Source organism: Somniosus microcephalus, chromosome 9 (genome assembly GCF_052327205.1).
Source record: "Somniosus microcephalus isolate GS21.2 chromosome 9, FLI_Smic_1.0, whole genome shotgun sequence".
NCBI classification, from domain to species: Eukaryota; Metazoa; Chordata; class Chondrichthyes; order Squaliformes; family Somniosidae; genus Somniosus; species Somniosus microcephalus.
This window is the reverse complement of record NC_140995.1, coordinates 232124852-232151991: the sequence shown is the minus strand read 5'-3', so window position 1 is coordinate 232151991 and position 27140 is coordinate 232124852. Positions and strand designations below refer to the sequence as shown.

The 27140-nt window shown below is 49.6% G+C and overlaps 2 protein-coding genes across 2 annotated transcripts in view; both read right to left on the bottom strand.

Moving 5' to 3' along the window:
• The window catches only part of LOC147113121 (polypeptide N-acetylgalactosaminyltransferase 14-like), a 327805-nt gene extending 318450 nt beyond the window's left edge, over positions 1 to 9355 (bottom strand). Inside the window, 1 exon segment of the mRNA XM_085998011.1 lies at positions 8887 to 9355. Coding sequence (XP_085854137.1) covers positions 8887 to 9039 — 153 coding nt within the window. The 5' untranslated portion in view covers positions 9040 to 9355.
• Positions 9356 to 14982: 5627 nt separating this feature from the next.
• The window catches only part of LOC147113120 (calpain small subunit 2-like), a 51220-nt gene continuing 39062 nt past the window's right edge, over positions 14983 to 27140 (bottom strand). Inside the window, exons 11-12 of the mRNA XM_085998010.1 lie at positions 20819 to 20874; positions 14983 to 17843 (exon numbers count right to left, since the gene is read on the bottom strand). Of these exons, the coding sequence (XP_085854136.1) occupies positions 17817 to 17843; positions 20819 to 20874 (83 nt within the window). The 3' untranslated portion in view covers positions 14983 to 17816. The remainder of the gene's footprint in view (positions 17844 to 20818; positions 20875 to 27140) is intronic.

Sequence of the window (27140 nt, the reverse complement as noted above, 5' to 3'; positions counted from 1 at the left end):
GGAATGTGTTTTCAAACCTGAACAGTGCAACGAAGAATAAATACAACTCGATTGGCTGATCGCACGCTCCGTCCATTGGTGTTCGAAAATCACAGCGGCCTCCTAAAACTGCTGCGGGTCCCTGATTTAAATATTTTAATAAGGTTCGGGCGGGACCGGTAGCCGTCCATTTCGGGGCCCGCTCAGAAATCGGGCCAGGCAGTCCTCGGGCTGCCAATGGGCGGGACCTTTTTACAATTGTCAACCGCTTACCCTGCCCCAATTTCCGACGTGAATGGGGCGGACGTCAGTTGAAACTCAACCCCCCAGTCTGTTTTGGTGGTGTTGGTTGAGTCATAAATGTTGATTGGAGCTGTTCTTTTTCGAATCGTCCTGTGGGATCTTTTACGTCCACCTGAGAAGGGCCGTGGTTTAACGTCTCATCCGAAAGCTGGCACCTCCGACAATGAACTGTTCATTCATCTCCAGGGGTATAGGCAGGATGTTTGGGTTGTGAGTTTGCCAGACCAAACAAAACTACTTCTAAAGGGCTATTTTTCAAATAGGCATTTCGCACTAAGGTTGAAATACAAATATTATTGCTTCCTTTAATCTAACGATGCAAATAAAACAAATGGAAAGTAAACAGTCTTGCCAGAGAAAGGCTCTAAAGCATGAAGTCCAGGTCCCAGTTATGTGTCACTAGTCTATCAATATCTTTGCTATGATTCACTGCAATATCTCAGGGAACATTGAGAAGCTCGAGCCCAACCAATTGGTTTTCACTGGTGGAATTACGGAATTGGCCAGCTCTGGAAGAACATCTGTTGCTTCTCTGTCCTAACAATTGGTCTAAGGCATCTTCTTTCCAAAGAAGGGGTGGTCTGATATTTAAAAAAACATGTAAATTTCAAGTTTGAACACCCTCCTACCCCCTATCCCCCCCCCCTGCCTCAGCCACTGTATATGTCATTGCTGTTTGTGGGATCTTTCTGTGTTAAAAATGGCTGCTGCATTTGCTAATATAACAGTAAGTTACTTCAAAGTGAAACATTTTGAGATGTCCTGAGAAACATGATATGGTGTTACATAGATCAATCATTTCTTTTTTTTATTTCCCCCAAGTTTTCTCCTGTCCAGCTGCCCCTATATTGCACTGTCTCTACATCCTGTTTCAGGAGAGCAGCCACTGTGCGGCCCTCTTCCATTCTTACATTGGCATCGGAGAGCCACCTTCTTTCCATTGGAGTTCTGGGCTCAGCTTTTACACAGAAAGTATACAGGAGCGACTCGCCACGTTCATAAAATACTTTTTACCATGGTCAGCCATGGCTCAATGGATAGCACTCTTGCCTCTGAGTCAGAAGGTTGTGGGTTCTTCACATAATCCTGGCTGACTCTCCAGTACAGTACTGAGGGAGTGCTGCACTGTTGGAGGTGCCGTCTTTCGGATGTGATGTTAAACTGAGGGGGGACGTAAAAGATCCCATGGTACTAATTTGAAGAAGAGCTGGGGCGTTCTCCCCGGTGTCTTGACTAATATCCCACAGATGGATATCATCTGACCCAGCAGCCCGATCTATTTTAAGGTTCCTTATTCCATTTAAGGCGATATCCTCATTGATTTTAATATTAACAATTTTAGTGTTAACAGCACCACTTAATGCTGTCAGCTGAGCATTGCCTTCAAGAGTAAAGTCCAATGCAATGTGCTCCTTTAGCATAGTCTGCCTTATACTGAGAGTCCTTTCTAACCTATCCTTGAGCATCATCCAATGGCCTTTGATGGTCCTCTGACTCTTCACATAGCTGAAGAAGCTTTTCTCATTACTACCACTATTCTCTTCTCCATTAACCTTTTAGCTGATCAAATATCAGCCTCAGGTTTTTTTTTACTGTTCACGGTACTAGTCTCTGCTTTTCTGGGTATTATATACTTTTAGTCTATAAAAACATGTTTGTTTACATCGTATTTGTGTTTGTACATGACCAGTCAGACACCTTGGCTTCTTCTTACCACACTCCCTTCTTTTGCCTTTGGCAACGTACGTGGCTTCCACATGTTTTAGTTCGCTCTTAAAAAGCTGCCCTTTATATTCAGTATCAGTTGCTTCCCCACCCAGTAGGACTGACCAATTGACCTTTTCCAAATCAGCTGCCTTTTTATTAAAGTTAGCCCTTCAGAAACATGGAATTAATTGTAGATTTTCAGTGCCTTTGGTTCTAGCAACCAACTGAAACCTTACACTATTATGGTCACTGTTTCCCAGCTGTTCCCCGACATGGAGATCTGGTACCAAGTTAGGCTCAGTTATGGCTCAGTGGGTAGCGCTCTCACCTCTGAGGCTGAAGGTTGTGGGTTCAAGAACCATTCCAGAGATTTGAGCACAAAATCTCGGCTGACACTCCAGTGCAGTGCTGAGGGAGTGTTGCACTATCGGATGGTGCTGTCTTTCAGATGAGATGTTAAACCGAGGCCCCGTCTGCTCTCTCAGGTGGAGGTCAAGGATCCCACAGCACTATTTCAAAGAAGAGCAAGGGAGTGCTCCCTGGTGTCCTGGCCAATATTTATCCCTCAACCAACATCACTAAAACAGATTATCTGGTCATTATTTCATTGCTGTTTGTGTGACCTTGCTGTGCGCAAATGGCATTCCTACATTACAACAGGGACTACACTTCAAAAGCAGTTGGCTGCAAAGTGCTTTGGGATATCCTGAGGTCGTGAATAAAATTAAAATAAATGCAAGTCTTTCTTTTTTCTTTTTAAACGCAGCAGCTAGTATATGATTACTCCTGCGTTTCTCTTTGACGTGCTGCGTTAGGAAACAACAAATCTTTCAGCTGTACTTCCCACAGCATCAGACGTTGTGCAATTGTGCCACCGAATTCCTGGAAAATTAAAGTCTCCTATCAAACGCAGATCAGATGTTTCAGAGGCTTTAGCCATTTGCTTCCATAATTGTTTCCACTTGGATGCGGAACAGAGAGCTGTGTGTTCAAGTTTGCAGATGATACTGTTAGGAGGCACAGTAAGTTGTGTAGCTGGGAGTAGGAAGTTACAAAGGGACACAGACAGACTAGGTGACTGGGCAGAACTGTGGCAGATGGAGTTCAATGTTGGGTAGTGTGAAGTCATCCACTTCAGATCTGAGAAAGACAAACTGTAATTTTTTTTTAATGGTGAGAGACTTGAAGCTGTGGAGGGGCAATGAGATTTAGATGTCCATGGACACAAATTACTAAAAACTAGTGCACAGGTACAAATAGTAATCAAAAAGGCTAATGGAATATTGGCCTTTATCTGAAGGAGGCTGGAATACAAAGGGGAGGAAGAGGTTCTTCAGTTATACTGAGCCTTGGTCAGACCCCAGCTGTAGTATTGCGTTCAGTTTTGGGCACCGAACCTCAGGAAGGATATATTGGCTTTGAAGGGGGTTGCAGCACAGGTTAATCAGAATGATACCGGGGCTTAGAGGGTTACATTATGAGAACAAGGTTGCATAAACTTGGCTCGTATTCTCTCAAGTTTAGAAGCTTGAGGGGTGATCTCATTGAGATCTTTAAAATTATTACGGGTAGGTAAACAGAAGTTATTTTCACTGGTGGAGGAATCCAGAATAAGGGGACATAATCTTAAAATTGGAACTAGGCCATTCAGAAGTGAAATCAAGAAGCACTTTTTCACACAAAGGCTAGTGGAAAGCTGATACTCGCCTCCCCAGTAGGCTGCAGATGCTGGGGGCCAATTAAAATTTTCAAGACTGAGATCAATAGAGTTTTGTTAGGTAGGATCATAAAACATAGAAAGAGGCCATTCAGCCCATCGTGCCTGTGCCGGCTCTTTGAAAGAGCTATCCAATTAGTCCCAATCCCCCTGCTCTTTCCCCATAGTCCTGAAAATTTCAAGTATTTGTCCAATTCCCTTTTGAAAGTTAATATTGAATCTGCTTCCACCACCTTGTCAGGCAGAGCACTCCAGATCACAACAACTCGTTGCACAAATTCTCCTCATTTATTCCCTGGATTTTTTTTTTTTACCAATTATCTTAATTCTGTGTCCTCAGTATCATTCCGTGTCCTCTGGTTACTGACCCTCCAGCCACTGGATACAGTTTCTCCCATCTACTCTAGCAAAACCCCTCATAATTTTGAACATCTCTATCAAATCTTCCCTTAACCTTCTCTGCTCTAAGGAGAACAATCCCAGCTTCTCCAGTCTCTCCACATAACTGTCCTTCAGCCCTGGTACCATTCTGGTAAATCTCCTCTGCACCTTCTCCAAGGCCTTGACATCCTTCCTAAAGTGCGGTGCCCACAATACTCCAGCTGAGGCCTCACCAGTATTTTATAAAAGTTTAGCATAACTTTCTTGCTTTTGTACTCTATTCCTCTATTTATAAAGCCCAGGATCCCATATCCCTTTCTAACAGACTTATCAACTTGTCCTGCCACCTTCAAAGATTTGTGTACATATACCCCCAGGTCTCTGTTCCAGGTCTCTCTGTTCCTGCACCCTCTTTAAAAGTGTATCATTTAGTTTATATTGGCTCTCCTCATTTTTCCTTCCAAAATACATCACTTCACACTTCTCTGCATTAAATTTCATCTGCGCTGTGTCTGCCCATTTCACCAGTCTGTCTATTGAAAGGATTACAGCCCTAAGCATTGTGACAGTGTAAAAATAACTAGTATGTGCATAGTCCTTTGGACAAGGGCTAGGACAGACAACTGATAAGCACAAAATGAGTCAGACATCTCAGGATAGAACAATGCGGTTGAAAATCTGTTGAACCGGTTGGAAACTGGTGAAAAACAGAACATGTCTGGCCAGAATGAGGAAGAGGTTAGGAGTTGCATCAGGTCTAACATAATCTCAAGAAATAGAGTGGCCCGTGAACAAGCAGAACCATTGAGGCCCAGCGACAGTGGGCGATTGGCCAAAACGGAACTTCCACTAACTTATACTCATGCCCCAACCGGCAAGAACAACATAAAAAGAAGAAATTGAAGCAGTCGGCAAGACAAGAAGAAGCTCATCTAGAAGGAGGATGTCCAAGAAGAAGCTCAAGTGCTACAAAGATTGATGACTTCACCGCCTTGGTTTAAGGCTGTATGTACTGCCTGATGCTTGTGTGAACTATTGAATCATTAATTGTAATTTTTGATTGAAGTAGAGCACAGAGTAGTCTGAGTTTCTTTGGCTGTCTACCGTCCGGGTCCACGAACCTGTGGAAAATCTGGTTTCCTTCACTATGTCCTCCTGAAATCTGTTCCTATTCTCCTCACTGTTTACTACATTTCCAAGCTTTGTGTCAACTGTAAAAAGAGCAGTGGTCCCAACACTGACCTCTGGGGTACACTTTCCTCCAGTCTGAAAAACAACCATTCACCACTACTCTCTGCTTTCTGTCTCTTAGCCAATTTTGCATCCACACAGCCACTCCCCCATTAATCTGCACTTCAATCTTGTTAACAAGTCTATTATGTGGCACTTTATCAAACGCCTTCTGAAAATCCATATATGCACCAACTGCACTACCTTCATCAACACTCTCTGTTACTTCATTGAGGAACTCCATCAGGTTTGTCAGACATGATTTGCCTTAAGTATGAGTGATACGGAACAAAGGCGGGCAAATGGAGTTGGGCTACAGTTTAGCCATGATCTAACTGAATGGCGGAACAGGCTCGAGGGACTGAATAGCCGACTCCCGTTCCTATGTTCCGAAGAAAATGATACTCTTCATCCAAGGAATTAATCGTACAACTTCCTCTTCCTCGGTATCAGATTGCATTGGATGTCCTGGAACCTGGGCTATGTTTCATCTATGGAGGGCAGAAGAAGCCCATCTTGTCCAGCTGGCTACACTCCTGCCTTATATATAAAAGCTTTGAAGTGCGTTCATCACACTTCATTCGTCACACTTCAGAATTTGGACATGAGTCTAGGTTCGGATCGGACATGGCCCTGTGGGTAGCGGAGCGGGCCCAGGGGCCGTGTAGCCTGATCCTGCTCCTATTTCATGTGTCTAATTCTGTTAGATTCAGGAGATGGTTCTGTGATAGTGGATTGGCGGTTAGGATCAGATCAGCCATGATCTTATTGAATGGCGGAGCAGGCTCGAGGGGCCGATTGGCCTACTCCTGCTCCTATTTCTTATGTTCTTATGTTCTTATTGTGTCACTGTTTTAAGATAGTATTAAAAAAAAGAGAAAGAAAGCTCATTATTTCCTTCTGCCCTTGGGAAAGGGGTTGTAAATTTACCAGCAGCTGCCAAACTACAGGGAAACATTTCCAGCAATTAGCCTCTAACTGACCTCAGGATGTGGTTTGTTACAGCAATTAGACCTTGCGGCCTTCAATGGTCATGCCAGTTACACATAGATCCAGTTCAGCAGCAGAATGATACTTGTGTGCTAATGGCACAACCGACGAGTCCTTATAAAACAGTGCAAGACTCAACTCACTGAGAGCAATGCCACGGGTGATTCGTTAGTAATGCCATAATACTTTGTGTGACAATCTTAAATGTATTACAAGAAGTGCAAGAGTGCAAGAATTTTAAGTGTCATTTTTAATTCCTGTAATATTGTTCCTGTCACACTTTTGTTGATATCACCCTTGTTATAAAACAGTGCATCCTTCAACTCAATGTGAGCAATGCCACATGAGATCTACTAGTGCATAAGAACATAAGAATTAGGAGTAGGAGTAGGCCATACAGCCCTTTGAGCCTGCTCCACCATTCAATAAGATCATGGCTGAACTTCCACCTCAACTCCACTTTCCCGCCAGATCCCTTGATTCCCTTAGAGCCCATAAATCTATCGATCTCAGCCTTGAATATACTCAATGATTCAGCATTCACAGCCCTCTGGGGTAGAGAATTCCAAAGATTCACAACCCTCTGAGTGAAGAAATTCCTCCTAATCTCAGTCCTAAATGGCCGACCCCTTATCCTGAGACTATGCCCCCTGGTTCTAGACTCCCCAGCCAGGGGAAACAACCTCCCAGCATCTACCCTGTCAATCCGCTTCAGAATCTTATATGTTTCAATGAGATCACCTCTCATTCTTCTAAACGCCAGAGAGTATAGGCCCATTCTACACAATCTCTCCTCATAGAACAACCCTCTCATCCCAGGAATCAATCTAGTGAACCTTTGTTGCACCACCTCTAAGGCAAGTATATCCTTCCTTAGGTACAGAGGCCAAAACTGTGCACAGTGCTCCAGGTGTGGTCTCACCAAGGCCCTGTACAATTGCAGTAAGACTTCCTTACTCTTATACTCCAACCCCCTTACAATAAAGGCCAACATTCCATTTGCCTTCCTAATTGCTTGCTGTACCTGCATGCTAACTTTGTGTGCTCCGTGTACAAGGACACCCAAATCTCTCTGAACATCAACATTTAAAAGTTTCTCACCATTTAAAAAATATTGTTTTTCTATTCTTCCTACCAAAGTGAATAACCTCACATTTCCCCACATTCTACTCCATCTGACACCTTCTCACCCATTTACTTAACCTGTGGAGACTCTTTGTGTTCTCCTCACAGCTTACTTCCCCACCTAGCTTTGTATCATCAGCAAACTTGGATGCTGTTACACTCGGTTCCTTCATCTAAGTCATTAATATAGCTTGTAAATAACTGAGGCCCCAGCACTGATCCTTGCAGCACCCCACCAGTACAAAACAGCCTGCCAACCTGAAAATGACCCGTTTGTTCCTACTCTCTGTTTTCTGTCCTTTAACCAATCCTCTATTCATGCTAATATATTGCCCCCAACCCCATGAGCCCTTATCTTGTACAACAACCTTTTATGTGGCAACTTATCGAATGCCTTTTGAAAATCCAAATATACCACATCCACTGGTTCCCCTTTATCTACCTTGCTAGTTACATCCTCAAAACAACATTTTGACTTTGCCTAATCATATGATTTTCTAAGTGCCTTGTTACCACGTCCTTAACAATGGATTCCAGCATTTTTCCGATGACTGATGTCAGGCTAGTCGTCCTTAGTTCCCTGTTTTCTGTCTCCCTCCTTTCTTGAATAGCGGGGTTACATTTGCTACCTTCCAATCCGCTGAGACTGTTCTAGAGTCTAGGAAATTTTGGAAGATCACAACCAATGCATTCACTATCTCAGCAGCCGCCTCTTTCAGTACACAAATAAAGGACCTGCATCCATCACGCTCCAGACATCACACACCAGCAAACACACATCATTTGAGATGCAAATTATGGTTTATTTTTAAAGAAAGCCAGTCATTGACCGGGAACCTGTAATTTACTGACAAATCCTCTGATTGAGCAGGGCCGTTTATATATATCACTACAACCGCCTGGATTTGCCTGGTAACAGCAGCAACCTTAAAGGGACAGGCCACCTGAGCAGCTAAAACTTTACAATTGTGCCCCAGACCACCCAGGAGCAATGTCGTGGGAGATCTGCTGGGGGGGGGGGGTGGGGGAGAAAACCCTCTGAGTGTGTTAAATTTAACCCACAGGAAAGGGCATGAGCCCACTGTGCCTGTGGGATAAATGTAACAAATGGAGGAATTTATCCTCTTATATATCTTCACCCATCCCTTTAAAAAAAAGTAACATCAAAAGGGAATTGGATAGATACTTGAAGGAGATTCATTTGCAAGGCTATGGGGAAAGGGCAGGGGGAGTGGGACTAATTGAATAGTTCTTTCAAAGAGCCGGCACCGGCGCGATGGGCCGAATGGCCTCCTCCTATGCTGTGCCATTGTCTGGTCTCAACCTTTAGAAAGATCGATAAAAGACACAGCAATGATTGCATTTAACCAGCGGTAACTGAAATACATGGAAAAGGCAAAATAATAAAGGAAGCAATGCACATATTTTAAAAAGAAACACACACACAGACTTACTTTGGCATCCTGTAACTCTGGACCTGGGCGCTTCTGCTGGCTTCCCCACACAACACGACCCAGGTCAGGTTGGAAGAAATAGACGAGTGCGGCCAGGCAGCCGAGGATGCCCAGCAGCAGCCCTTCCGATCTGCGAGTCAGCCTCCGCATCATCTTCTTTCAAATAAGAATAATAAACAGCAGGAAGAACAGATACACGCAGACGAATGCACAGAGCGAGCTGTACATGCAAAGAACTCCCAGCAAAGCTGCAAAGTCCTGCAGTCGCACCGGGCTCTGCGCTTGTGTCCTTTTCCTTCTCTTTGCTCGGAATGACATGCCCGTGGATTTTGTCGCTCAGGCTAATATTTTTGCCCCCCACCCCCCAATTCTCCAGCTCAAGGCTGTGCCCAGCAGCCCCCGGCTGATAAGCTGCCCTCTCTCCCTGCCCTGCAGTGGAACTGACCGCCGCTGATAGTGCGGCCCCCAGACCGCGCTGCTGGACCCCGGCCAGCTCCAGATAAGCTTCTCACACAGAGTGAGAGGGAGAGGGAGGGCTGCTCAAGATCACACTGCTGCTCAGCACCCCCTACAGCGCACGGCACGGATAGACAGCGCCTGCTAAATAAACCACGGCAGCATGATCATCAGGGCAAAGGACACACAGCACCCCAACAATACAACTCATCCCTTCTCTCTCTCAACTCTCCCCTTCTCTCCCTCTCACTTTCTATCTCTTTGCCTTGTCTCTTTTCTCCGCATCACCTCTTTTCCCTTGTCTCTCTTTGTGTCTCTGACTCTCTGTCCCGATACATTTCTCTGCCTTTTTCCTTATCTTTGTCTGTCTCGCCACTCTTCTATCTTTGTGTATCTTTCTCCCTTTTTAACACTTCCTTTCTCTCTATCTCCTCTCTTTCTTATTTTATTGTCTCTCTCTCTGTCCACCTCTCCCTCAATGTCTTTCTCTGATTCTCTTTATCTCTCCCTGGAGAAAATTCGTTCCTGACCATTTTGGGCCGCTAACATCGCCTAGGCGTTAAATTTAGCGCTCACCAAAAAAATAGCGCCAGCGTTCGCTAATTCAAGCGCTCCACTTCCTTGTTAGAGCGCGAACCCCGAATGTCGGGCGGTGCGTTCTGCACTGGGCCATGTGGCGTAACCGCATGGGAGGGCTCTTCCCCTCATTAAAGGGGAGGTCCCAAGCCCACAACTCTGCGGGGCCGTACCTGGACCACCGGGGAGCCGGGGGGGGGGGGGTTGGCGTGCCAGCAGCCCGGCACACAAGAGGTGCGCCAGGCTGCCAGATCGCGGCATGGACCACGCAGTCCAAGGGGCAACGGGCCGCGACAAGTAAGGCGGACGATTTTTCCCCTCTGCCCGCCACCTCCCCTTTACTTATCACCCCGCGAGCCTCCTGTCCTTCCATTCCCGCCGCCTGAATCAGTCGGTCACCGCCCGGCGCAGATTCAGGGGGCGCAGGCCAATTTTGCAGGTGGGGTGAAAACAGGGCGCTGCGCATGGTGATGACGTCATCATCACCTGCGCAGCAGAGCGGCGCGCTACCGGTTACCGCCGCCATTAAACTCCCGTTCAATTTAGCGGGAGTCGTTAGCGGCGCCGCGCCCAGGTGAAAAGTAATTTGCGCCCCGGGGGCGCTAACGAGAGGCGCAAATGCACCGAATTTCTAGCCCCCTTTCATTAACCCTCCCGTCCTTGCTCTCTGCGTATCACTGTCTTTTCTTTATCTACAACCCTTCTTTCGGAAGAGATGTTAAACTGAGGACCCGTCTGCCCTCTCAGGTGGACGCAAAAGGTCCCATGGCACTATTTTGAAGAAGAGCAGGGAGGTTCTTCCTGGCCAATATTTATCCCTCAACTAACACCATGAAAAACAGATTATCTGATCATTAACAAATTGCTGTTTGTGGGAGCTTGATGTACGCAAATTGGCTGCCACGTTTCGTGAACAGAGAGCCTGGGGGTATATGTGCACAAATTGTTGAAGGTGGCAGGGCAGGTTGAGAGTTAAAAAAGCTTACGACATCCTGGGCTTCATGAATAGAGGTACAGAGTACAAAAACGTGGAAGTTATGATGAACCTTTATAAAACACTGGTTCGGCCTCAACTGGAGTATTGTGTCCAATTCTGGGCACCGCACTTTAGGAAGGATGTGAAGACCTTAGAGAGGATGCAGAAAAGATTTACAAGAATGGTTCCAGGGCTGAGGGACTTCAGTTACGTGGATAGACTGGAGAAGCTGGGGTTGTTCTCCTTAGAGCAGAGATTGAGAGGAGATTTGATAGAGGTGTTCAAAATCATGAGGGGTCTAGACAGAGTAGATAGAGAGAAACTGTCCCCATTGGTAGAGGGGTCGAGAACCAGAGGACACAGGTTTAAGGTGATTGGCAGAAGAACCAAAGGCGACACGAGGAAAAACTTTTTTACGCAGCGAGTGGTTATGATCTGGAATGCGCTGCCTGAAAGGGTGGTGGGGGCAGACTCAATCACGGCTTTCAAAAGGAAGTTGGATAAGTAGCTGAAGGAAAAAAATTTGCAGGGCCACGGGGAAAGGGCGGGGGAGTGGGACTAGCTGAGAGCCGGCACGGACTCGACGGGCTGAATGACCACCTTCCGTGCTGTAACCATTCTATGATTCTATGATTACAACAGTGACTACATTTCAAAATTAATTAATTGGCTGTGAAGCGCTTTGAGACGGCCTGAGGTCGTGAATGCTACTATATAAATGCAAGTCTTTCTTATCCCCCACCCAGACACATTCCCCCCTCCCCCACCCCCACCCAGACACATCTCCCCGCATAAATTATTATTTAAATGGAGAGAGATTACAAAATGCTACAGTTCAGAGGGACCTGGGGGTCCTTGTGCATGAAACACAAAACGTGAGCATGCAGGTACAGCAAGTAATCAAAAAGGCAAATGGGATGTTGGCCTTTATTGCAAGGGGATTGGAGTATAAAAGTAGGGAAGTCCTGATACAACGGTACAGGGTATTCGTGAGACCACACCTTGAGTACTGCGTACAGTTTTTTCCTCCTTATTTAAGGAAGGATATACTTTCATTGGAGGCAGTTCAGAGACGATTCACACAGTTGATTCCTGAGATGAGGGGGTTGACTTATGAGAAAAGGTTGAGCAGGTTGGGCCTATACTCATTGGAATTTAGAAGAATGAGAGGTGATCTTATTGAAATATATAAGATACTGAGGGGGCTCGACAAGGTAGATGCAGAGAGGATGTTTCCCCTCGTGGGGGAATCTAGAAACATAGAAGATAGGAGCAGGAGGAGGCCATTCGGCCCCTCGAGCCTGCTCCGCCATTCAATGAGATCATGGCTGATCATCCAAATTCAATACCCTGTCCCTGCCTTCTCCCCATATCCCTTGATCCCTTTAGCCTTAAGAAATATATCCAACTCCTTCTTGAATATATTTAATGAACTGGCCTCTACTGCCTTCTGTGGTAGAGAATTCCACAGGTTCACCACTCTCTGGGTGAAGAAATTCCTCCTCATCTCTGTCCTAGATGGCTTACCCCTTATCCTTAGACTATGGCCCCTGGCTCTGGACTCCCCGGCCATCGGAAACATCCTCCCTGCATCTAGTCTGTCCAGGCCTGACAGAATTTTATAGGTTTCGATGAGATCCCCTCTCAATCTTCTAAACTCCAGTGAGTATAAGCCCAATCGACACAATCTCTCCTCATACGTCATTCCTGCCATCCCAGGTATCAGCCTGGTGAATCTTTGCTGCACTCATGTCTAGAACTCGGGGGCACAGTTTCAGAATAAAGGGTTGCCCTTTTAGAACTGAGATGAGGAGGAATTTCTTCTCTGAGGATTGTAAATCTGTGGAATTCTCTGCCCCAGAGAGCTGTGGAGGCTGGGTCATTGAATATATTTAAGGTGGAGATAGACAGATTGAAGGGTTATGGGGAGCGGGCGGGGAAGTGGCTTTGAGCCCAAGGTCAGCCATGATGTTATTGAATGGTGGAGCAGGCTCGAGGGGTCAAGTGGCCTATTCCTGCTCCTATTTCTTATGTTCGCCCCCCCCACAAACACAAATCCCCCCCCAGACACACCTTCTCCCCCCAGACACACCTCCTCCCCCAATTTCCCCCCAGACACACCCCCCCCAGACAAGTCTCCCCCCCAAGACACGTCTCCCCCCCCACACACTGCTCCCCCCCCCAAGACACGTCTTCCCCCCCCAGACACGGCTCCCCCCCAAGACATGGCTCCCCCCCCCCAGACACGGCTCCCCCCCCCAAGACACAGCTCCCCCCCCCCCCAGACACGGCTCCCCCCCCCCAGACACGGCTCCCCCCCCCCCAGACACGGCTCCCCCCCCCCCAGACACGGCTCCCCCCCCCCAGACACGGCTCCCCCCCCAGACACGGCTCCCCCCCCAGACACATCTCCCCCCCCTTACCCCAACCATCCTTACCTATAAAAGAAAGAGATATTGTTTCTGTCTAGATGGTGAGAATATAGTCTCTGTCCACAAGGTGTTTTCCACAGAATCATAGATGTATATCTTTAACCCTTTTATTTTTTATTCAGAGATTCTAAAGCAGTCAAAATACAAAGCATTGAAAACTGTGCAAAGTAGACCAGGCAGTTTATTCTCAGTGTGCAAGCTAATTCACGAGTTGGGTAAGAATACATCCTGCGCTATTTTAAACACACAAACCTGCTAGTCCAGAATGGGATAATTTTACAGAAACACATTAACCAGTGCCCTACTGGAGAATTTAAACTACGACACATAAACAATTCTCAAACAGTGACGCCAGCTGCGATTACAAAGAAACCAGCCAATAAATCCACTCCCACCATAAGGTAAGAATGCTCAAAAACTTCACTGCAAATCCCACCGACCCCTCTGAATCATTCAATTGCACCTTTGGATCAGAAAGTTCCCCATCTACTGTCCTTCATCCTCTGGGACCGGGTGGTACAGTGGGTCACACACTGTCCTTTCCCCTCTGGGACCGGGTGGTACAGTGGGTCACACACTGTCCTTTCCCCTCTGGGACCGGGTGGTACACTGAATCACACACTGTCCTTTCCCCTCTGGGACCGGGCGGTACAGTGGGTCACACACTGTCCTTTCCCCTCTGGGACCGGGTGGTACAGTGGGTCACACACTGTCCTTTCCCCTCTGGGACCAGGTGGTACAGTGGGTCACACACTGACCTTTCCCCTCTCGGACCGGGTGATACAGTGGGTCACACACTGTCCTTTCTCCTCTGGGACCGGGTGGTACAGTGGGTCACACACTGTCCTTTCTCCTCTGGGACCGGGTGGTACAGTGGGTCACACACTGTCCTTGTTCCTCTGGGACCGGGTGGTACAGTGGGTCACACACTGTCCTTGTTCCTCTGGGACCAGGTGGTACAGTGGGTCACACACTGTCCTTTCCTCTCTGGGACCGGGTGGTACAGTGGGTCACACACTGTCCTTTCCCCTCTGGGACCGGGTGGTACAGTGGGTCACACACTGTCCTTTCCCCTCTGGGACCGGGTGGTACAGTGGGTCATACACTGTCCTTTCCCCTCTGGGACCGGGTGGTACAGTGGGTCACACACTGACCTTTCCCCTCTGGGACCGGGTGGTACAGTGGGTCACACACTGTCCTTTCTCCTCTGGTACCGGGTGGTACAGTGGGTCACACACTGACCTTTCCCCTCTGGGACCGGGTGGTACAGTGGGTCACACACTGTCCTTTCTCCTCTGGTACCGGGTGGTACAGTGGGTCACACACTGACCTTTCCCCTCTGGGACCGGGTGGTACAGTGGGTCACACACTGTCCTTTCTCCTCTGGTACCGGGTGGTACAGTGGGTCACACACTGTCCTTTCTTCTCCGGGACCGGGCGGTACAGTGGGTCACACACTGTCCTTTCCCCTCTGGGACCGGGTGGTACACTGAATCACACACTGTCCTTTCCCCTCTGGGACCGGGCGGTACAGTGGGTCACACACTGTCCTTTCCCCTCTGGGACCGGGTGGTACAGTGGGTCACACACTGTCCTTTCCCCTCTGGGACCAGGTGGTACAGTGGGTCACACACTGTCCTTTCCCCTCTGGGACCAGGTGGTACAGTGGGTCACACACTGTCCTTTCCCCTCTGGGACCAGGTGGTACAGTGGGTCACACACTGTCCTTTCTCCTCTGGGACCGGGTGGTACAGTGGGTCACACACTGTCCTTGTTCCTCTGGGACCAGGTGGTACAGTGGGTCACACACTGTCCTTGTTCCTCTGGGACCGGGTGGTACAGTGGGTCACACACTGTCCTTGTTCCTCTGGGACCAGGTGGTACAGTGGGTCACACACTGTCCTTGTTCCTCTGGGACCAGGTGGTACAGTGGGTCACACACTGTCCTTTCCCCTCTGGGACCGGGTGGCACAGTGGGTCACACACTGTCCTTGTTCCTCTGGGACCGGATGGTACAGTGGGTCACACACGGTCCTTTCCCCTCTGCGACCGGGTGGTACAGTGGGTCACACACTGTCCTTTCCCCTCTGGGACCGGGCGGTACAGTGGGTCACACACTGTCCTTTCCCCTCTGGGCCCGGGTGGTACAGTGGGTCACACACTGTCCTTTCCCCTCTGGGACCAGGTGGTACAGTGGGTCACACACTGACCTTTCCCCTCTCGGACCGGGTGATACAGTGGGTCACACACTGTACTTTCTCCTCTGGGACCAGGTGGTACAGTGGGTCACACACTGTCCTTTCCCCTCTGGGACCGGGTGGTACAGTGGGTCACACACTGTTCTTGCCGCTCTGAGACCAGGTGGCACAGTGGGTCACACACTGTCCTTGTTCCTCTGGGACCAGGTGGCACAGTGGGTCACACACTGTCCTTGTTCCTCTGGGACCAGGTGGTACAGTGGGTCACACACTGTCCTTTCCCCTCTGGGACCGGGTGGTACAGTGGGTCACACACTGTCCTTTCCCCTCTGGGACCGGGTGGTACAGTGGGTCACACACTGACCTTTCCCCTCTGGGACCGGGTGGTACAGTGGGTCACACACTGTCCTTTCTTCTCTGGTACCGGGTGGTACAGTGGGTCACACACTGTCCTTTCCCCTCTGGGACCGGGTGGTACAGTGGGTCACACACTGACCTTTCCCCTCTGGGACCGGGTGGTACAGTGGGTCACACACTGTCCTTTCTTCTCTGGTACCGGGTGGTACAGTGGGTCACACACCGTCCTTTCCCCTCTGGGACTGGGTGGTACAGTGGGTCACACACTGTCCTCCTCTGGGACCGGGTGGTACAGTGGGTCACACACTGACCTTTCCCCTCTGGGACCGGGTGGTACAGTGGGTCACACACTGTCCTTTCTTCTCTGGTACCGGGTGGTACAGTGGGTCACACACTGTCCTTTCTTCTCTGGTACCGGGTGGTACAGTGGGCCACACACTGTCCTTTCCCCTCTGGGACTGGGTGGTACAGTGGGTCACACACTGTCCTCCTCTGGGACCGTGTGGTACAGTGGGTCACACACTGACCTTTCCCCTCTGGTAGCTGGGTTAAATTCCAGCCCTGACTAATGTTATAAAGGGCAGAAATTGGTCCTTGTTGCTCCTGATGTCTGGGCGGGGCTATGTCCTGTACCTTAATGATACCTGGAATTCGCTGGCGGTGGAAACGGACACACACAGTGTTTTCAAGGGGAGACTGGATCGGCACTTGAGGGAAATAAACCTGCAGGGCTACGGGGCTAGAGCGGGTGAATGGGACTGACTGGATTGCTCTACAGAGAGCTGGCACGGACTCGATGGGCCGAATGGCCTGCTTCTGTGCCGTTATGACTCTATGACTTGAAATATGTCAGACCACATATCAGATTGGGCGATTTTTGGGGCATCTCTGGCGGTCACCTGAAAGAGGCATTAGGCCCCTTGTATATGTTAATGAAGAGCCTAATGCCGGTTTTGGGCTGCCCTGAACAGAGCAGGCTGCGGGCCTGCAGCGCGCAGGTTTTCCTGTCATGGATGCAGCTTAACAAATGGCCACCACCAAAATGGTGAACAAAATATTTGTTTTACAGCTTGATGCTCAATGCGCTCCACCCAGTCCACAGGCATTCCTGATCCTGTGAAAATGGGCGAGCTGCCTCTAGAGGGGTGACAGGCACCGGCAGCTTCCCCAAAGTTTTGAAATGAGGCCTAAGGCCCAATTTAGGGAGAGCCTCGTCATGCCTCAGGCTAAAACCACAAGTCGTTGCCTAGATAACTCCAATCTGCATTCACTGCTACTTAACTACCTTGGTAGATTTTGGCACTTCCAGAAATTCTGTCTGGTGAAACTTTGATTTTTATCCCATCCTTTATTTTGTGACTCTTCTTTTTAAAAAAAAAAACTTTATATTGCTCCTTTTCAAAATTATTCCGCGACCAGCAGTGCACAGCCTGGGTTTTGTCGCCTCTGAGTAAAACTAAAAAAATCTGACAATACAAAACAATCATCCCAGCACCATCTGGACCTCAGGTTCTGAAACAGATGTCTACTGAAAGTCCAGTACACAAGATACAAGGAAACAAAGACAACATGCAAGAACAGAAGTCATTGGTTGGGCAAGTGCAGGAATCTTTCGCGTCTCATTGGAGTGTTGTGTCTCAGAAGTCTTGCACGTTCTTTGTAGAGATGCTACTTGCTGGGGTCATCCAGAGGCAGAACATCAAGACTGCAACCACCTTTCCTTCTATCTAATACATATATAGGCCGTCCAGTTCAAGTATCTTGAACTCCTTTCCTGTAGCTCCTAACCAAAGTGCCAACCACTGTCAACTGCACACGGACAAGTGAATCATTCCAACACCAGTCCCCCAGAAGTCCCCCAGTGCAAGTGCTTCCCACCCAGGAAATTGTGAGATAGCTCAGAGATCAAACCAGGCGCCCGACATCCAACTTCTTTTAAAAATAGGTGGTGAGCAGCATCCACTGTGAAGGAGAAATGCAAAACATTGAGATTGCAGTGAGGGCTTTGTTCATATTCAGCAATCAGAGTGAGCAGTTGCACAATAGTTTAATAAAATGGACAGAAAGTGTCTGGAATCGCTGAAAGACTAAAAAGGTTATGAGCCATGTGCAGCTCAGAGGGTGACAAGTAAAGAACAACAACTTGTATTTATATAGCGCCTTTAACATAGTAGAAGGTTCCAAGGCGCGTTACAGGAGCGTTATAAAACAAAATTTGACACCGAGCTACATAAGGAGTTACAGTATTAGGGCAGACTTGGTCAAAGAGGTAGGTTTTAAGGAGCATTTTAAAAGGAGAGAGAGGCAGAGAGGTTTAGGCAGGGAATTCCAGAGCTTAGGACCTAGGCAGCTAAAGGCACGGCCAATAATGGCTGAGCGATTATAAACAGGGATGCTCAAGGGGGCAGAATTGGAGGAGCGCATATATCTCGGGGGGTTGTGGGGCTGAAGGAGATTACAGAGATAGGAAGGGGCGAGGCCATGGAGGGATTTGAAAACAAGGATGAGAAAACAAAGGGCAGCACGGTGGCATAGTGGTTAGCACTGTTGCCTCACAGCGCCAGGGACCCGGGTTCAAATCCGGCCTCGGGTGACTGTGTGGAGTTTGCACATTCTCCCCGTGTTTGCGTGGGTTTTCTCCTGGTGCTCCGGTTTCCTCCCACAGTCCAAAGATGTGCGGGTTAGGTTGATTGGCCGTGATAAAAAAATTGGCCCTTAGTGTTAGGGGGGATTAAATACGTGGGGTTACGGGGATACGGGGATAGAGCTTGGGTGGGATGGCTGTCGGTGTAGGGACCGGGTGCTAGGGTTTGGATGATCAGCCATGATCTCGTTGAATGGCGGAGCAGGCTCGAAGGGCCGAATGGCCTACTCCTGCTCCTATCTTCTATGTTTCTATGTAATTTTGAGATTGAGACGTTGCTTAACTGGGAGCTAATGTAGGTCAGCGAGCACAGGAGAGATGGGCGAATGGGGCTTGGTGGAGTTAAAACACGGGCAGCCGAGTTTTGGATGACCTCAAGTTTACGGAGGGTAGGATGTGGGAGGCCGGCCAGGAGTGCGTTGGAATAGTCAAGTCTAGAGGCAACAAAGGCATGGATGAGGGTTTCAGCAGCAGGTGAGCTGAGGCAAGGGCAGAGACAGGCGATGTTCTGGAGTTGGAAATAGGCGTTCTTAGTTATGGTGCGGGTATGTGGTCGGAAGCTCATTTCAGGGTCAAATATGACACCAAGGTTGCGAACAAATTAAATCCATTCCAAGGGAATCAATTTTATTTTCAAGTTGAGGAACCGAGTTGCTGGGCCAAGGGCCAAGGGCCATAGTGCAGGACCCCATCAAGGCTAGGTGCTGGGCCAAGGGCCATCGTGCAGAACATCGTCAGTGCTGGGCAAAGGATCCCAGTTCAGGACACTGTCAAGGCTTGGTGCTGGGCCAAGGGCCATAGTGCAGGACACTGTCAAGGCTTGGTGCTGGGCCAAGGGCCATAGTGCAGGACACTGTCAAGGCTTGGTGCTGGGCCAAGGGCCATAGTGCAGGACACTGTCAAGGCTAGGTGCTGGGCCAAGGGCCATAGTGCAGGACACTGTCAAGGCTTGGTGCTGGGCCAAGGGCCATAGTGCAGGACACTGTCAAGGCTTGGTGCTGGGCCAAGGGCCATAGTGCAGGACACTGTCAAGGCTTGGTGCTGGGCCAAGGGCCATAGTGCAGGACACTGTCAAGGCTTGGTGCTGGGCCAAGGGCCATAGTGCAGGACACTGTCAAGGCTAGGTGCTGGGCCAAGGGCCATAGTGCAGGACACTGTCAAGGCTAGGTGCTGGGCCAAGGGCCATAGTGCAGGACACTGTCAAGGCTTGGTGCTGGGCAAAGGATCACAGTGCAGGACACTGTCAAGACTGAAAAGAGTAGTAGAGAAGATGAGGTAAGTCAGTATGTTTAGCGTGGGTTTTACCACCTGTTGACAGTAGGAGAAAGTGAAGCTTGTAGTTCAGTGACCGAGGGGTTTGCAGCACCTGTGCACTGAGGCATAGAGTGGCAGGATAGGTATTCACCATGCACCACAGCAGTGCTTGTTATGGGGGTGAATACCTGCCTTGGATCAGTGACCTGGATGACAATCCTTGTTTGTCCAGTTCCCTGATGTCAAGCGAATGCCTCTCGCATCAAGTGTCCCCCCTAGGGTCGGGATGGTGATCAAACTGATAATGCCTCCCGATATGCTGGAGATTTATGTTTTAAAAATCTATACACAAGGGGGAGGGGACAGACTGTGCATTCAAATATTCCAGAGTTCAAATACTGCTGGGACCAAGGAATGTTCATCCATGGAATGCAATCAGTCACCGCTGAAGACTCTCCTATTAGACCGGTACCCCTGAGCTTATACTTAATTACTTCACAGAGAAACTGGAGAGAATATTGTCATCCTGGAAGTGCTTCTTTTGTGTGGTGAAATTCTTTTTATTTGATCGATTGATACGGGTGAAGACCAAAGTCCCAACAGTGCAAGATACAACCAAGGTTGAAAGGAATAGTAAATGAGACAGCAGTAACAAGTGCAGAGACGGAAATGGCGTAATATAGAATAACATAGAATGTACAGCACAGAAACAGGCCATTTGGCCTAACTGGTCTTTGCCGGTGTTTATGCTCCACACGAGCCTCCTCCCACCCTACTTCATCTCACCCGATCAGCATATCCTCCTATTCCTTTCTCTCTCGTGTACTTATCTAGCTTCCCCTTAAAGGCATCTGTGCTATTCGCCTCGGTGCGAGGTTCCCCCCCCACTACATTCTAACCATTCTCTTGACAACATCAGGAGAAACCCCTTCTGCGGAATTTCAAGCCTTCATCTCCAAGTGAGAAGATGTGTGATTTGGGCAGATTTATAGAAGAGACTCCTCAGACTAGGTAGTAGAGGTACAAATATTTTCATTACCTCCGCTGCGGTCAAAGAGAGTCCAGGCCCACCTCTGCTTAACTTGGTGTACATCTCTGTAAAATGAAACAGAAATTATTAACAGGAAAGGGGGGTTTGGATGTCTTGCTCTCAGGGTCAGACAGTGAAGTAGAGTCAGGGTCAACGGTTGTAGCAAGGCTGCAGCTTGAATGCTGCTTTCAGGTCTAGTCACCAAGGCACAAGGAAATCTCCAAATCTTGGGAGGTGTGCAGGGAAGGGTCAAGATGTTAAAACACTGCATTCGATGGAAGGCTGGAAAGGAGACGAATGAGAGAGGACCTTATAGATGTGGGTAAGAGCCTGAGTGGAATACGAGCAAACAATACCGACAGGAGGAAAAGATCAGCTGGACCAGCAAGCCTGCCCCACACCATGATGGTTGGAGCATCCTGACAGAACACTTCATCCCCCACTGTTCCCCGCACCCCTCCCTCTGACCTCCCCGCACCCCAACCCCGCACTCCTCCCCTCCCCCCGCACCCTGCCCTATGACCTCCCCGCACCCCACCCCCACACTCCTCCCCTCCCCCCCGCACCACTCCCCTCGAACCCCCGCACCCCTCCCTCTCTCTCCCCCACCCCTCCCCTCCCCTCGAACCCCCGCACACATCCCTCTCTCCACCACCCACCCTCCACCCCCCCGCACCCCACCCCCGCACTCCTCCCTCTGACCTCCCCGCACCCCACCCCCGCACTCCTCCCCTCCCCCCGCACCACTCCCCTCCCCCCGCACCCCGCCCTATGACCTCCCCGCACCCCACCCCCACACTCCTCCCCTCCCCCCCGCACCACTCCTCGAACCCCCGCACCCCTCCCTCTCCCCCACCCCTCCCCTCCCCTCGAACCCCCGCACACATTCCTCTCCCCACCACCCCCTCCCCCTCACTCTGACCTCCCCGCACCCCACCCCTGCACTCCTCCCCTCCCCCCGCACCACACCCCTCGAACCCCCGCACACATCCCTCTCCCCACCCCTCCCTTCCCCCACACCCCACCCCTCACCCATCCCCTCTCCCCCACCCCACCCCTCCCTCGCACCCCGTCCCTCACCCATCCCTCTCCCCCACCCCTCCCCTCCACCCTCCCCACCATCCCACTTCCCCTCCCCCACCCCTCCCCCCACCCCCTCCCCTCCACCCCCTCCCCTCCACCCCCTCCCCCACCCCTCCTCCCCACACCCTCCCCTCCTCCCCCACACCTTCCCCTCCCACTCCTCACCCCACACCCTCCCCTCTCCTCCACACCCTCCCACACTCTCCCCCCACACCCTCCCCTCCTCCCCTCCCCCTCCCTTCCCCTCCCCCCCACACCCTCCCCCCCCACACCCTCCCCCCACACCCTCCCCTCCTCCCCTCCCCCTCCCTTCCCCTCCCCCCCACACCCTCCCCCCCCCACACCCTCCCCCCACACCCTCCCCTCCCCCCACCCCCCTCCCCCCACCCACACCCTCCCCCCCACCCTCCCCTCCACCCACACCCTCCCCCCACCCTCCCCCACACCCACACCCTCCCCCCACCCTCCCCTCCCCCAACACCCTCCCCTCCCCTCCACCCACACCCTCCCCCCACACCCACACCCTCCCCTCCCCTCCCCCACACACCCCCACCCTCCCCTCCCCCCACACCCTCCCCCCACCCGCCCCTCCCTCTCCCCTCCCCCCACCCACCCCCTCCCCCCACCCTCCCACACCCTCCTCCCACACCCTCACCCCCCACACCCTCCCACACCCTCACCCCCCACACCCTCCCACCCCAACCCCCCTCACCCCTCCCCCACACCCCTACGGAAGGATGAAACTGAAGGGCCAAATGGCCTCTCTCATCTAAATTTCTCTTTGTGAAACTTGTGAAATCGTCGCTTTAATTAAAACAGAAAATTCAGGTCTGTCAGCATCTGTAAAGGAGAATGACAGGTGAGCGCTTTGGGTCCTGACAGAGGGTTCATGCCAGAAACAGTAACCTGTCTTCTCTCGTCACAGACACTGCCAGACCTACTGTGCATTTCCAACATTTCAGATTCACAGTGTTTGCCGATCTTCCTTTTTATCTCCTTGACATTGCTCCCTTATGCTTAAACAGAGAATATCAAAGATTGAGTGGGGAAGGATGGCTGAGGTGACGTACCAAGACCTGCAGGGCGAGGGAAAATAAAAATCTCCCATTATAACCACATTGTTTTTGCTACATGGTTCCCTGATTTCTGTATTTATACATCGCCGCTCCCCCGCACCCCCCCACCCCCAATACATCAGGAGGTCTGTGGACTGCTCCCACCAGAATCCTGCAACCTAACAGAGAGAGAGAGAGAGAGAGTGAGCATTGCAGTGCCCGGGTCAGTGAGGGTTGATGTTAGTTCTGCTCCTTCACACTGTCAGCATCAGTCAATACTCTGAATCAATACAGCTAGTGGCATCATCAGGGAATCGCTGTTTGAATAATAATATCTTATTTAAACCAGTCCTCTCAGTTGGGGCCGTGCTGAAGGGGGGCTGCAACAAAAGGATCAAGCATCCCTGTGTTGTGTATGTACCTTTAAGAGAGAACTGATTTTATACTGTAGTACCGGCAGTGACCACACCTGTATATAAAGCCATAGCAGGCTTCTGTACTTTCAGTTTAAGCTTACCCTCTGTTCAGTAAATACCTGTTATTATTGTTCTCCTGCAGTCCCTGTATTATTGATAAGCGGACACTACACTGGCGACGAGCAGGTTCGAACTCACCTGCAGTACTGCATCACCTCACGGGGATCTTTCCCTGGAAAGAAGCTTCTTGGAGGTCGAAGTCACAGCAACGGGCGTCGACCGTGGGCAACCGCCCAGGGATCCATCGGAGTTCAGAGAATTGCAGGGGAGGCTGTGGAGAGCTGGGCTTGGCTCCCCAGTCAAGGTGTTCCAGCAAATCGTGCTGGTAGTAGGTAGTGCGCTGACCCTTCCGGACTGCGGTGGGCTTGAGCTCGATCGAGCGGCTCTGCAAAGGGGCCGTGCAGCGTTGTCGGGAGGAAAAGAGAGAGAGAGAGAGGGTGGAGCGCACAGGGCGCGGTCGGTGCTCAAGAACCGGGCAGCGTAAAGAAAATAAAACGAGGGGAAGGAAAAGTGAGACGCGCCGAAGCCGCGGGTCGCCGCCATTACCCTGTAGAACGCTAGGAGCAGCGTGGCAGCAAGGGGAAGAAGGAAAAGCATGGGAGGCGCCATTTTATTCCACTGGGGAAGAAGGAAAAGCGCGGGAGGAGTCATTTTAAACCACCCAAGATGCCGAAGAGTGGCAGTATCACTGCTTTCGACAACGAGGTAGAAGACTGGACCACGTATGTGGAAAGAATTGAAGTGTACTGCAAGGCAAATGAGGTGGCCGATGGAAAGAAGGTGTCGGTATTATTAAATTTGATGGGCGCGAGAACGTACGGCCTATTGCGGAATTTAATTACCCCAGCTAAACCAATGGAGAAAAGTTTTGAAGAGATTGTTAATATCTTACAGGAACACCTAAACACTACACCGCTGCTGATAGCAGAAAGATTCAAGTTCCATAAAAGAAACCAGCACAAAGATGAGAGCAATGCTGACTATCTTACGGAACTACGCAAGTTATCGAAGCACTGCCAGTTTGGAGCAGGACTGGCAGACACCTTAAGGGATAAGTTTGTCTGCGGGCTCCAGAGTGAAGGAACCCAGAAACGACTACTTTCGGAAAAGGACCTGACGCTAGAACAGGCTTTCAGCATGGCAGTATCCTACGAAGCAGCAGCACGGGGAGCTGCGGAAATACAACAGAAACCACAAGAATACAGCGCTAACGAAATGGCATCTGGAGCAGAAAAGTGCTATTGTTGCGGCAGAACAACCCATGATCAGAAGGACTGCTGGTTTAAGGACAAAGTATGCAGGCAATGTGGGAAAATGGGACACATAGCAAGAGTCTGCAGGTCAGGAAAGAAAACCAACACTAAAAGAACTACTAAAGAAAAGTACAAGAAAGTAAAAAAAATGACAGACAGTAGTTCAGAAGATCAGGAGAGTGATAATGACTCCGGGAGCAGGAGAATAAGTTGTCTAAAGTTACACAACGTGATCGCAAAGGAGGATCACCGAACCATTTGGGTCACCCTCATGATAGCAGGGTCCCAAGTAAAGATGGAATTTGTAGTGTATGTGCCTTTAAGAGCCCCATGTGTACTGTAATGCCGGTAATGGCCACTCGGGCTATATAAGCCTGTATATTGTGTTGTATCCGTTAGTTCCCCTTCAGACTTTGTTTAGTAAACACCTATCAAACCAACTCCTGTCTTCAGTGTCTCTATCAACACACAGACACAACAGTGGCGACGAAGTGGAAATGGACTTACCTGCAATTCGGCAGCACCTCAAGGACATCGATTCCTCTGGCGTCCAGAAGAATCAAGAAAGTGAAAGAAGCTGTGGTTTCACCAGCTGGCCAAGCTGGTGGCAGGTACTGCACTAATCCTTCCTGGGCGTCAGGCTGGGGCTCCAGCGGCTGGCTCGACAGCTGGGCCAAGCAGCGAAATCGGAGGCAAGCAGTAACAGACGGGGAGGGAGCACTCGGGAGACGGCCGGCGCTGCAAGCAAGTCGGCGTTCAGACCCAGAGAGAAAGTCCGGCGGGAACGAGACTCCAACTGTAAATAAATAAATAAATAAAAAGAACGGAAACCGCGGGAAACAGCGTTGTCATCGGCAGCAGTGGCGGGAAAGCGCGGGAAGCGCCATATCTTTTCTGCAGAAAAGAAAGAAAAGCGCGGGAAGCGCCATATCTTTTCTAAGATGCCTAAGTCTGGCAATATTGATGCTTTTGATAACGAGATAGAGGATTAGACAACATATGTGGAAAGAGTGGAGGTATATTGCACTGCAAATGGAATAGAAGATGAAAAAAAAGCTTCAGTGCTGCTAAATCTAATGGGCGCAAAGACATACGGGCTGTTACGAAATTTAATCACTCCAGCCAAACCAAAGGACAAGAATTTTAAAGAAATTGTTGATACCCTACAGGAGCACTTAAACCCAACACCGCTGCTGATAGCGGAACGATTCAAATTCTTCAAGGGAAATCAGCACAAGAATGAAAGTAACGCTGATTACCTCACAGAATTAAGAAAGCTATCAAAACACTGCCAATTCGGGGCAGGACTAGCAGAATATCTTCGAGACAAATTCGTCTGCGGTCTCTTAAGTAAAGGAACACAGAAAAGGCTGCTTTCTGAAAAGGATTTAACACTGGACAAGGCTTTCAGTATGGCTGTATCATACGAAGCAGCCGCAAGAGGAGCTGCAGAGATACAACAAAAGACACAGGACTTCGGCACCCATGAAATGACACAGGGTTTCGAGAGATGTTATCGCTGCGGCAGATCCACCCATGACCAGAGAGACTGCTGGTTCAAGGACAAAGCATGCAGGCAATGCAGAAAGATTGGACACATTGCACGGGTATGCCGATCTGGACAAAATAAATCCACAGACAGGAAAAAAAAAATCAATAAAGAAAAGTACAGAAAGGTACAAATGATGACGGACAGTAGCTCCGAAGACCAGAAGAGCGATAGCGACTCCGAAAACAAGAGACTAAGCTGTCTCAAATTACATAATGTACTTGCCAAAGATGATTACCAGACCATTTGGGTTACCCTCACGATAGCAGGGTCCCCAGTTAAAATGGAGCTAGATACAGGATCAACTCTGACCGTCATAAATCGACGGGATTACGAGCGGCTATTTCCGCATATACCTTTAAAAGACACATCCATTATCTTGAAAACATATACGGGGCAGAAAGTATACCCCAAAGGAAAAATAAGGGTGCCTGTTGTATACAACGGCAAAGAAATACAAAAGTTGTATTTATACATTCTACAAGATGGTGGCCCACCGCTGTTGGGACGTGAATGGATCAGGAAAATACATTTTGACTGGCACTCCATTCAGGCACTGACGGTGACCAGTAAGAAAAAAAATGATGATGACATCATACCTGAACGATTAAAAGACATCTTGGCCAACGCCAAAAGAAGTGTTTCAAGAGAAACTAGGAACCTTGAAAGGCATCACCGCCTCAATAAAAGTGGAAGATGCAGCAATTCCCAAGTTTTTTAAAGCAAGACCGGTGCCATACGCAATTCGTCCAGCAGTCGAGGCAGAGCTGGAGAATTTGGAAAAGGCAGGCGTATTATCCAAAATAGATTGGAGCGAGTGGGCAACATCCATCGTTCCAGTCATGAAGAAAGCATTGAATAATGATAAATCTGAAGAACAGAGAAAAATTCGCATCTGTGGAGACTTCAAGGTGA